Source organism: Sciurus vulgaris, assembly GCF_902686455.1.
Source record: "Sciurus vulgaris genome assembly, chromosome: 2".
Lineage (NCBI taxonomy): Eukaryota > Metazoa > Chordata > Mammalia > Rodentia > Sciuridae > Sciurus > Sciurus vulgaris.
Window position 1 is genome coordinate 142,947,720 of NC_136462.1, and position 12,987 is coordinate 142,960,706.

The window sequence follows — 12,987 nt, forward strand, 5'->3', positions numbered from 1 at the left end:
AAGATGTTTTAGATTTTCCTTTGCATCATTAATGGCACAGGTCCCCAGAGCAAGCAATCTGAAGAAAGAGAAAAAGGGTAGAGTAGGTGGTGTCTTTTCAGCCTCATAAGAGAGGAAGTATCTTTCCTTCAGTCCTGTTATTTTCAGCTCTGTCCCCTAAGGCTCAGAGCACATCATAACACTAAAGATAATGATGGTGCTATTTGAGTTTATATGTCAAGCTCTGTTGAAGGTATCCCGTGTACAATTTTACTTATTCTCTGTGTGACCCCACGGGTTTGAGAGAGAAGGAAACTGAGGCACAGTGAGGTTGTCATTTGATGAAATGTACATACATGGGAGAGGAGGAATTAGGACTGAGGCAGTGTGACCACAGGTTTTGCACTTTTTTTTTTTTTTTTTTTTTAACACAAGAATAATGTCATTAGAGTAAGACCTGGTGCTTATAATCACTGACATCTACTTGAGCTATCCACAGGAAGGACTGTTATTCATAGCAAGTGTGAACCAGAAGGCACCATATCTGTACAGGGAGGAGGTGGTGGTTGGAGGTGGGTTGGAAGAGGTCATCTGGCGGTAGTGGCAAAGGGGAGGAGCGGGGACATGGTGCCTAGACTTTGCAATTATCTATGGCTAGCTACCTCTGCTCTGTCCTCCCATTTCTCTTACTCACCCTTTTGGGATTCCAGATAAGTCCTGGCTCTACTTCATCTTCTGGTTTAACTACAAGAGCAGGCCTATGGCTTGTCTGGGGGAGGAGTCTGGTTGTGGAGAGAAAGGCACTGAGACCTGTCGGCCAGTCATGCAGCAGCATCAGTGTTCCAGCCTGGAGAACCTAGGCAGCCTCAAAGTCCCAAGTAGGAAGAGGATAGCTGTTGACCCCAGATATGTAAGTAAGAATTGTTCATAATCCCCTTGAAGGGAGATGCTGATGAGACTCTGGTCCAAAGACTTGGGATAATAACTAGGCTATATGGAAAGTGGCCCCATTAGAACTAGATAACTTCCTTCCCATCCTCTTTCTCTCTCTTTCTCCCTCTCCCTCTGATACTTATAAATCCTACCAGGGGCCAGACCCTGTAATGACTATATGACCAAATGACAGCTCTTGAGAGTTTAAGGAATTATAAAATTAATTCTATCTTTCATTTTCAGTTGAATTTTGAAATAAAATATATTTATATTTCCTATCTTCACATTCTTAAAGTCAAATGCTAGAAATAGTTGAGTTCCCTGCAAAAGGAATGACTGCTTTTCTCCCTGAGTGCTCCTGGCTGTTGGTGGAAGTCTGCCCTTGTTGCCTAGAGGGACACAGTGATTCTTCACTTGGGGAGTAAGATGCAAAGGTGTCCTTGTTCCTCTGCTCAGGGTCACTAGGTATGAAGCTGACTTCATTGAGTTATGGGAAAAAGAGAGTCCTGGTATCAGCAGCAGGCAGGGTGGAACCAACATTTCTTATACTCACTTGTTTCCATAGGGAACAGTAACCCCAGCCACAGGGCCCGTGTCACAGCCCAGGAAGAGGAAGGAGACGTAGCAAGCCGTGGACACCAGGTTGACAAGCATGGCCATTCGAATGGCCCCCAGGGCAGACAGGCTGAGCTTCTTCACCAGGAGACCACCCAGGAAGATTCCCAGACAGGCACATGGGATTGCAGTCATCCCTGCAAGGAACACAGAGTGGCAGGGACCATGAACTGGGAAGGGCCAATCCATACAGACAATGAACAGCAGGTCCAAGGCTGAGCCCTGCAAATTGCCTGTGACTCCACTGCTTTGTCACTGCCTTGGTGGTACCTCAAATCTTTATGAAGGAGTAGATTTCTACCCAGAGAACTCATGGAAAATAGAGGGAGACAGACATGGAAAACTCAATCATCATGAGTCTGAATGCACCTGTCATGCCAAGTAGGGCACCATCATGGGAAGCACACGCTAGCTACTATGGGGACAACCAAGAGACAAGTCAGACAGATTGGAGAATATGAATGTGCATTTTAACATAATAAATACTAAGGAGCAGTGATGCTTTCTGTGTGTGTTGATGTGCGAAGCGGATTTAGAATGATTAGGGGATTTTCTCTTCCCCTTCTAATCAGGCAATGAGGGAGGGCTGCATGAGGGTGCAGAGGCTGCATGACCCAAAGGACACAGAACTCATCAGTCTGCAGAGACAGTCTTTTAACCAGCTCTGCCACTCTTCAGGAAGTGACATCAATCAAATCAATATGTTTTGTAGCTCTTGGTGAGTAATTGGTGATTTTTTTTTCCCCTTCTCTCTCTCTTGTACACAACGCTATCTGCAAGGCACAGGACCTAAACCTGTTTTTTTATGATTCTCAGGGACCCATGGAATTTTAGGAGGACCAAAGGATCCAGAGTTCCAATCTTCTGTTTGGTTTTGCTCTGTTCTGATTTATTTCATCTACAGCTCAGCTTTAAATTACTATGTGTCATTTATCCACCACGTAGATTATGCACGGCCAATTTTCCAGTTCAAGCTGCCTCCTCCTTGCCAATCAACAGACCTCTAGGTCAATCGACTACATCTACCAGCTGGTATGTGCTAGGGGAATGCAAATTAATTTTAATATTAGGGTAAGAAAATATAATCAGGGAGGCTTAGCTCTGCAAGAAAATAGCACATGCCATACTTAAAACAAACACATATCTCTCCGTCATCTGCTGCTTTTGGCATCTTGGTGCTTGGTCTCCTTCCCTTGATATAGAAATGATCTTCCTGAGCAGGCCCTGTGTGCCTCTATCCCCATCCCACACTACTGCTGACCTCAATCACACCCACTCTTCCTCCTTTCTGTCCCTGGAAAGAACTGAACAGCTCAGGTCTCTCAGGCTTGGTACTTGCAATTCCCACTCCTGGGACACTCTTGCCTGTGTCTTTCCTTGTCTGGCCCTGCCCCTTCAGAGCAGCTTGCTCAGATCCAATTCTTTAGACTGAACCCTGCATCTGACCTTGGGATACTATAATCTCACCCAGTTTTATTTACAGTTTTCATCATATGCTCTGCTATCTAAAGTTGTTTCATATATTTTTGGTTCTTCTTTCCCATTAGGACTAGGTCTTTTTGGAGGACCAGAACATTTTTTGTCCTACCCAGTCCCACCTGGATCCCCAGTGCCTTAACACAGTGCCCTACAAGGATGGATACTCAAATATCACTGTCAGAATGTATGAGTTGGTGAGCAGCTCACACCCAGAGAGTGGCCTAGGTTTTATCTCATTTCTCTAGCAGAGACCGTGGGGGTGTCACCTGGTGATGGTGGTAACCATGGCAACCTGCTTCCAGCACCTTTCCTCCAAGCCATCATCAACTTCCCTTCTCCCTCCCTGATGTGTGCGCATGCCTTTAACACTCCAAGCGGCTATCAGAACTTCCCCAACCAAAACTCCATCCTCATTACGTTAACTTATGCAGATTAAGCCCTTTTTATCTTCACTCATAAATCAACGCCATCAGTTCCTCAATCATACATTCTTCTCTTCTCTGAACTCTGCCCCCCCTTGCTGATGACTTTGTGGGTGGCCCAGAGTCCTGCCTTGAATAGGCGGGATAAATGCATGGGCCCCATCTTTCAGGTCTGCAGGAGCTGCCTGTAGGGCATTTCCCTAAATGAACCTCCATAAGTGCCTCCTGCCAGCTCCTCCTGCAGCTGGCCCTCCCTGGCAATGCCAGGGCTGGAATGATGCCAGGGGAGGACACAGGGAGAGGGCCTGCATGCTGCCTGCCTGATTGCTGGGTGCAGGAGAAGTCTCCCCCTCTCCTCTACCCTGTAAAATGCTCTAACCGACAGAATCACTGGGAGAAAACAGGCGCAAGGAGGTGAAATTGTTTTTTTGACCTTCCGCCCTGAAGTCTATCGATTTGTTTGTCGATAGAAAACTTAGGCATCTGTTCTAAAATAGGACACAGTCCCGAAGTTGAAGCAACTGTGCCAGTGTAATCAAAACACAAGGAATAGCAGCAAAGAAATCAGTAGATAGGAGATAAACTCTTCGGGTGCTGGAGGGCTAAACCTGAGAGATCTTGGAGATAATAAAGGAGTTATAACTTCAATTATAAAGAGGTATATTTTACCTTCTCTCTGTCAGGCAGGTATTAAAAAGGCTGACTGCATTTTTCTAAAAGTAAAATGGAAGCAAAACTTAGAAAATAGTGGGTAGTAGAGTTATCAGTAAAAACGAAAAAAAAAAAAAAATAAGGTTGTATTCTCTTAGCAGATTCCAGGCAGATGAGGGTGATCTGTCCATATATTGTGGTCTATTTTATGATTTAAATTGAGACAAGTTATGTCCTGTGGAGTGTGCAAAGCTTAACAGCAGCCTGATGAACTTCTGCACCTGAGACCTGCTGTAAACCCTTCAGATCAAGCTGAGGATATTTCTAGCAATCCTTCCTAGTTAGTGTCCCCTCAAGGGTCACCATTATTTTGGCCTCTCTCAACTTAATTAACTATTCCTCTTTTTAATTTCTAGAACTATGTTCTCTTTTGTGTCTGACATCTTTCAACTCTGAGATTCATCTCCACGGATGCCTGTATCAAACGTCTTTCTTTTTCATGCTATGTAACAGTCCACTGGATGAACAGTCTATAATTTATTTACCCATTTTGCTGTTGACAGACATTTGGGTTGTTTCCAGTTCAGAGTTATTATGCATTAAGCTGCTCTGAACATTGTTCTGTATGCATATATAAACGAGTGGACCTAAACACTCATTCCTGCTGGACTGAAGCCCAGGAATAAGTGATGGATCACAGCGCAGGCATATGCTTAGCTTTAATAGGTATCGCCAGAAAGATTTCCAAAGTGTCAGTGCCACCTTGCACTCACACCTGCAGGACAAGAGAGTTCCAGTTGCTCCGTGTCCTCACCAATGCTTGGCACCATCAACCTGTTGGGTGTGTCAAATCATCTCCTTATAGTTTTGATGTGCATTTCCTTTATGATTCATAATGATTAGCACCTTTGCATGTTTATGATGATTTCATGAAGTGACAGGTGATTTTTAAGGGAGAGGATAAGAGAAACTTACCCTTCCTTTCCTCTCAGATGTTCATTCCTACTTAGTAGAGATGATAAGGGCCATGGGGCTAGAGCCCCCTCCAATACCTGGCTGTACTGTCACACTCTCAGTAACCTCAATCACATGTCTCTCTTCTGCCCTGGCGGGGGAATACATGGGCTCTTGTCAAGGGATGTCCACCCATGCTCCCTCTTTCTTCTGCAGGCCATTTTCTGCTGCTGCCTTTCTCTCTGCGTAGAGCCCTGCTGCAGCCTCTCCTGTCCCAGCCACACCCATTCTCCTCTCTACTCCAACACCCTGCACCCTCTCTCTTGGGCTGCTCTCCACCCCACAGGATGGGCTCCACCACTGCCACGTCACAGACACAGCCCTGCCACAGGCTATGAGACGTCCTTATTATTAAAGCTCACCCCCAGAGATATTTATTTGGGCCCCCATCTTGTTTCTTTCTTGGAATCATTTCTCCCTCAACTCCCATGTTCCACACCCTCTGGATTTCTTTTGGATACTGCCCCTTAAACTTCTCTACAGATTCCTCAGGTTGGGACTGCACCCCTTCATTTACAATTCTCCATATTTCCCCTGCATAAATCCAACTTTCGTGTCTTCAACTGCCATCCACACTATATTTCACTATGTACTACATGTTACTGTATTGCTATAATACTACGTTACTAACTCAGACCCCCTTCTTGGCCCCCAACCAAATATAGGACCTCACTTAGACATGCCTGGATGTCTCACACCCAGTGACTTCATATCCAAATATGTAATGCTCCCCACAGTTCTAATTATTCCCTGCCATTTCCAGTTTTCACAAATGGCGCCAAGGGAAACGTCCACATCAGAAACATATGGTTGACTCTTCCCTCACCCTCAGCTGCTGTGTCTCTGCTCCATCCACTACTAATTGACATATAAGCTGATCAATTCACCTACTGCAGCTTCCTGGCCATTTGAGGTGGGAGAGAATAAATTGCTACAAAATGAAAATCAAACTAAGACATGCTGTGGGACCACATTTTTTACCCTGCATAAATAATGCTACATCTTATGAGGGCAAGTTGGTTTTCTTAGTAAGCCAACTCCAAACAACTAGGAGTAGATGCCTGGAGTTGGTACTGAAAGGACTATAAAGCTATGTCTGATCTTGGGAAGAAGTGCTATGATCCATTAGTTATGTCTGCATTGGGCATGGCATGGGCACAGGCATGTTTTCTAAGCTCTCTATTTGTTAACTATGGGTTTCATGCTGCCAGGAATATTCTTGTTCTCTATGTCTCTGACGAAAACCTGCTAATCTTTCAAGATTCATCTCTCTTCCTTCATTAGATCTCGCTCACATTTTTCTAGTTCATACCAATCTATGAACTTCTTGGTCTCTTGCAATGATTCCTATGTGCATTTTATATTCTTGTTCTTCATTATCAGGTATCTTAGTAATTGCATATGGTAGGTAAATCTTACACTGAAAATGAACTTGGAAGTTCCTTGTGTGCTATACCACGTGCATACTGTGCTACTTACAGGTCCAGTTCAGTGCTGGGTTCTTTGTGGAGTCTCACTAAATCCTCAGAGCATTATGTACAGGACAGGAAGATGGTGGGTGTGGGGCACACTCACCAAGTAGCTGGTTCGCAGATGAGGTGGTGAGATTAAACTGCTGCTCTAGGTACTTCCCCAGGAAGGCAGCAAAGCCAGCCACCACTGCGATCTCCATGCAGGCAGCCAGGATGATGCAGGTGAACACAGGGTTAGAGAGTAGGTGCTTGGTGACCTTTGGGATCACTGCAGGGAGTGAGAGAAAGCAGAGGGTCAGGGTCACACATCGGAGCTTCTATCTTAGGGCCCCCGCTCCACAGGCCTCTTCTTGACCATTTCCATAATAGTATCAGGAGATACCTGGTTGCTCAGGTCAAAACCTTTATCTTATAGGTCACTCACAATTGAGAAGACTCTCACTTAAAATCATACCCTGATATTTTGTCAATTAAGCTATCTTCTACCAAACAGGAGATTACATTCTGCCTCTTCTTATAGTTTGCTATAAGAAACACTATATAAAAACACTGAAATAGTTTTTAAGTAATCACAAGATATTTCTTCCACCTCCACTCCCAAAAGAGGAGTTTGTTTGTCCAAAGGGAAACTATAACATGTATATATCAAATTATATATAAATTTACATATTTACATCAACATGCCTATTTGTATATATTACTATACTTTATACATGTGTCAATATATTTATTCCTAACAGTTGCAAGAAAGAAATGAAATTCTAGTTCTCTCCAAAACAGAAGCCAAATCCAATCCCTTCTCAAGACCACCCTGGAAAAAAGCCACTCAGTCTCACTTGGGGGTCCACCAGAGTGACCTGACTAGGGTCTGGGTCATCACCCTTGATATAATTGTTTCCTACTTGGTAGCTGGTAAGATCAGCTCAAATCATTTTCCTGCTTAAGACCCTGTGGTGGATGAAATCCATACTGTGGCCTGGCTGGTGTCTGCCCCCATCACCTCGTTAACCTGATAGTGTCCCTGACCACGACCTTCCCTCCCTCCAGCCCAGCCCTGCTGGCTTGTACTGTCGTTCTTACCTGCAACCAGGTCCTCCCCACCCACATCCCTGTGCTTGGGGCTCATCTACTTCAATGCTCTGTCCCCAAACTGTTGCTGCACATGAACCCTCCTCCTTGGGCATTATTTCCTCATTACCCAGTCTAACTTGGAAGAAGCCCCCAGCCCAGTCCCGGGTGCTCAGGGTTCCTAGGAAAGCTGGGGTGGGTGAAAGTGCTCTGTGACTTGTGCATCTCCTTACCAGCACAGACGGCCAGTGGCACTGAAGATATGTCTTTCGATCTTATTTTATTGCACCCTAATTTCCTTAAAGCATGTGGTTTTATTAAGCCACAAAGGTTCCTTTTTATACTGGTGCTTTTGAGAAATTTTTTTTTAAATCCTTTGAAAACAAGCATGTCACTTAGATGTTCCCAGCAATTAGAATCTTTGGCATGCAATCTTCAGCTAGTTTTCTTCACTTATAGAATAAAAATTTATCCTGGCAGCATACAAGAGGGCTCTGAGGGTTGTAGGAGAACTGCCATTCACTGTTTATGCCTTTATCTTCATATGGGATGTTGCCCCTCAGTATCTGCAGGGGCTGGTTGCAAGATCCCCGCCAGATACCAAAATCTGTGGATGTTCAAGTTCCTTATATATAAAATGGCATAGAATTTGCATATAACTTAGGCACATTATCCTCTATACTCCAAGTCATCTTGATCACTTATCCTATTATTTCAACATAAATGCTATGTAAATAGTTGTTGCACTATATTGTGTAGGGAATAATGATCAGAAAAGAAGTCTATATATGTTCAGTACAGATGCAACTTTTTAATGAACATTTTCAACCTACTATTGGTTGGATCTTTGGATGCAGAACCCATACACACTGAGGGCCAACTATAAAGTACAAAACAGTTAAATGAAATATAGTTGATGTATCAAACGTTATGGCTCAAGACGACTCCAGGTTAAAACAAGTAAATGGATTTAACACTATTTAAAGACAAATCATCTCATGTAAACAATGATAACAAACAGTCATCGGCAAACAATAATAAGTAATGGTACAGGTGGTATGCAGGTAAGACAAATGTAAAGGTGGTGTGCCAGTGACTAAAGTCAGGGGACTCTGTTCTGCTGGAATGTAACCATGGGGGACATTTGTCATGTGGTGTCCATGGAAAAGACCACACGCATCTCAGCTGAGGCAGGTACTGTACCAAGGCTTGGCAAATCCAACCAGTGCCTGTGGCCTATGAAATAAACAGGTGGGCAGAGTGCCCAACGCTGCATTCCAAGGTGATGGATTAGGCCACTGTCCTAAAGAAGAGAGCTAATTACACAGGCTCAATCACATCTCCTAGGAGATGAGACCTCTAAATGGCCCACCTAATTAGAATAAAATAATAATAGGAGACACATAAGTTTTTAATAATGTTAACAGACAAGCTTAATAAATCAAAATGACAGAACAATGGGTCAGGAACTGGCAGATACACAAAACTTGAAATTTATCATCCCTATGAAAGATACCAAGGTTCCAAAATAAAAATCTCTATAAAAGGTGCGAATTTAAGGATCCTCTGACACGAGGAAAGGAATTTAGTTATGGAAATGGGTGGAGCCAGAGGACTGGAAGCTCAGAATTGCATCCCAAATGGGAAGCCACCACAGCTGGTGGCCTCAGCTCTTCTGTGGTGGTTTCTTAAAAAAATACTAAAGACTCAGGAAGGCAACTCTCATATTTAATAAATGCACAAATGAAAATAAAAACTTTTAAAAGGGCAGGAATAAGAATGCAGATGGGAAGTAAACATCTTTAAACCCTTGGTAGGCATTCTTTTACATCCTGCTTCAAGTGCAGTCTTTATGTCTCTGCTTTGACTGTTCTTTACAGGGTTTTTAAACGTGTATGATAATCTGACTTTTTAGAACTACCATTTCAAAGAAGTGCCTAGAAGTATTTACTTTTGAAATCTATGTTTAAATGTTAGGAAACTTTCCTTTGTTAAGTCCATATTATTTTTAAGTAGTGTACAAATATTTAGAGGAAAGTTGACTGCATAGTGTTTAAAAATGTGATTTAACAAATATAGACAATGAATACACTGGGCATAGCAGAGGACAATGAGGTCTTCATGTGGAAGAAACCCTTGGATGCCGAGACTCTGCCGGTGGGTGAAGGTCAACTTGCCATGTGTTGTGACAGGGCCTGGGGGTGGTCATTTTGTGGCACGTACACTTATACCATATAGAGAGCAGCATAGATCATATCAGGTAATGGGCACCTCCTTGGAATGAAGGAATCTGATGGTCCTGGTTGTTGATATGCTTTGGCAGATAATAACAGTGTTACTCAATCCCTGTACTCTTTTGGAATCAAGACATCTAGACTCTGAAAACATTGCCAATGACAAATGGGCAGGTTGGGGACATTCCAGGAAGACGACAATGCTCCGCCATACCTTTATTGTAGGCTTCATTTCCTTTGTCAGGGTGCAGTCCCTTCAGAGTCGGGGACTCCAGAAGAATAAAGCACCACAGCCACGCTCCATCACAAATTAAACCCCTGCGGGGCTGGCTGACACTACCAGGATTCTCTAATTGGAGAATTTTATTCTCTGGCTCAGAAATGACTGATGATCTCAGTTTGATCACCATATCTCTTTAGGCCCCAGTATCGCCTTGTCCTTGATCAGAGTTGTCATAATTTGTTTGGGGATGGGAAAGGCCCTTGCTCAACAAAGGCAACTCCAGTTAATGGAACATTTTTTATACTTCAGCAAGCATTTTAATTATTCCAGAGATAATTCTTCGTCTGTGGGAGGAACTCCTTGTCAAGACAGGAGTCTGCCTGCTTTTGTCTTAATATCGAATGACTAATTTCTTCTTGAATTAGATGTGAAAATCATTAAGTTCCAGAAGCACTGGACTAAAGGCCTGGAGAAGCATCCGTGGGCCTATTTGCATGAAGAATTTTTTATTTTTTTAAACCATGCTGATGGGCTTCTGGAAATGGCAGCTTCTTTTTGTGTCCCACTATTTTCCTCTCAGGTTCTTCTTCCCATTTCTGGCTTTATCATGATGACTTGTAGTACTCTCACAAGATGATTTCTTGTCAAAGGATAAGCCTACCTTTCAAAACCCCAGTTTGAGAAGGGGCTCTCATTTAGCTTGATCCTACAGTACCCCAGTGTTTCAAGCTTTTTCATTCAAATAGATTGTTAAGCTGTCAAATTCTGCCTTTCCAAGGAAGCTGTGGCTAATGAACTGGCCCAACAAGCCAACTGGTAAGCCAAGGCCACACCAGGCCACTGAACACCTGCAGCCTCCCTCAGTCATTTTCCTCCCACCTACTAAGTCAGCCTGGGAAGGTGGCAGCTGGGGGTGAATTACACAGTCCCACCAACCAGGGAAAGCTTTTCATCTCTCCTCTAGATCTCCTCGCTATCACCAGCAGGATGGTGCAAAATTGTATACAGTAGTGGGGGAATAGTCTCTGGGGAAAACAGATTTTCTACTGTGAGCTTTCAGAAGACACTCCTGTGGGACTGTCACTTCATGTAATGTGGGTCCATTAGAAGGGAGCAAGGCAGATTCAAAGACATCATGAAGGTAATATTGGCCTCTGTGCCAAACAGCATCCCGACTGCTTGCCTATTGGCTCACCAACACACAACCTATTCCTCACAACAGACCTGTGATACTGAGACCCTTAAAACACCCCACTTACAGATGTGAAAACTGAAACAGAGGACAGTCCCACAGTAAGAGAGGCACAGCACTACTCAGACTCAAACCCTGGCACTCACTAAGCAGCACATGCTCACAATGAGTATGCTGTTCCAGGAGGTGCTACCCTTGATTTGAAGATTAAATGTGCAGACTACTTCTGGCAATCAAAGGTGCAGCTTAAGAAATAATAACAACATTAAAAAAAAAAACCCACTTGGGTTCAGGAAAATGTTCCAATCTGATGTGGATCTGGGATTTAGTCCATGTATTTCAAAGTAAGAGAACTAGGAAAAACACAAGAGGGAGGGAGAAATAAAAGCAAGCAAGCAAGCAACAGAGAACTGAAGGAGGAGCTCTATAGTGTGGAAAAGGTTCTACCAAGTGAGCCTGTAGAAAACAATGTTTGAGAATCTGGTCTAAGAAGCCCAGTAATGGCTGCCAGACTTAGTAGGTCTGTGATTACAGCACATCACTCCATCCCTGGACAGCTGTGAAGATTAAATGAGAACCGAGCAGGGACAGCATGTGTCCCCAGAACTCAGGCACACAGGTAAAATGAAAGTTCAATGAAAATCCTAATAATCTGGCTAAATTAGGGTGAGAACCCTTGAGCGCCTTGCTGTGTGTGTGGTAAGCCTCAGAGCCATGAGGACATTAGGCTTGCTGTGGGGCCTCATCTGTGTGAATGAGGGGAGCCGAGACTGGGGTGGGCTGACTGGAGATGGTGGGAACCATCACTGGAGCAAAGGGCCTTCCCAGGGAGATGCCCCTCCTCCAGAAGACCAAGCAACAGGTGAGATCAGAAGGAAAGTGTCCTCATCCACTGCCCTTCTGGGGAATTAGAGTTACCTCAGACAGTAGTCCTTGTAGGGCTAAGTGCAGACTCTTCTCAGTGTGTACTTTTTTGCTCTCTCCTGAGCTCAGCCTTGACTTTCTTCCCTTTGGCAACATCACTATCAATACGTCACTGTTAAGGGGAGCTGAAGCCAGTGGATGCAACTGCTCCGTAATTGTAACAATGGCAGAGGCTGCTTGCTGGGTTACTAGTGCTGGGTGAGCACCATGCTAGGGCTTTTCCACCATCACAACTGCAAAGGAGTCTTATCATCGCATTTCAGACAGAGGAAGCCATGCTTCCTTCAGAGGCTGTGAACTCCACCTTGACCAAGAATGCAAAGCTGAGCACTGAAGCAGGATGGATTCCAACTCACGTCAGCCCATGCCCTTAACCTTCAGGTTTTCATGGGGATTTGAATCAAGAAAAAATTGTTTCCCTGCCAGCTGAGCTGCCACAAAGTGCTTCACAACACATTGCACCCAAGAAAATGGGGAGAGAGTTGGGGTAAGGTGAATAAAAGCCTTTACATCATAAACAAGAACAGCAGCAACAACAAAAAATAAACTAAAAAAGAAGAAATAATGAAAATGTGGAAAAGTACTATGGCTGAGATTTAAAAAAAAGTGAGCCCAAGGTAGAATGAGTCCTATGAAAAATGAAGCAAAATCTTGTAGCATGACTGTTGAGCAGCTTTCGAGTTGGTTCCCTATGTGCCCACTGTGAGCTACCATCACAACAATGCCTTGCTGGAGTCTTCCTGAGAGCAGGGATGCACAGGCTCCATTACTGGACATGGGC

General features: G+C 43.9%; 1 protein-coding gene across 1 annotated transcript in view; it reads right to left on the reverse strand.

Moving 5' to 3' along the window:
- SLCO3A1 (solute carrier organic anion transporter family member 3A1) overlaps nucleotides 1-12,987 on the reverse strand; it is a 290,773-nt gene that overhangs the window by 33,675 nt on the left and 244,111 nt on the right. Inside the window, 2 exon segments of the mRNA XM_079127375.1 lie at nucleotides 1,466-1,664; nucleotides 6,669-6,833. Of these exon segments, the coding sequence (XP_078983501.1) occupies nucleotides 1,466-1,664; nucleotides 6,669-6,833 (364 nt within the window).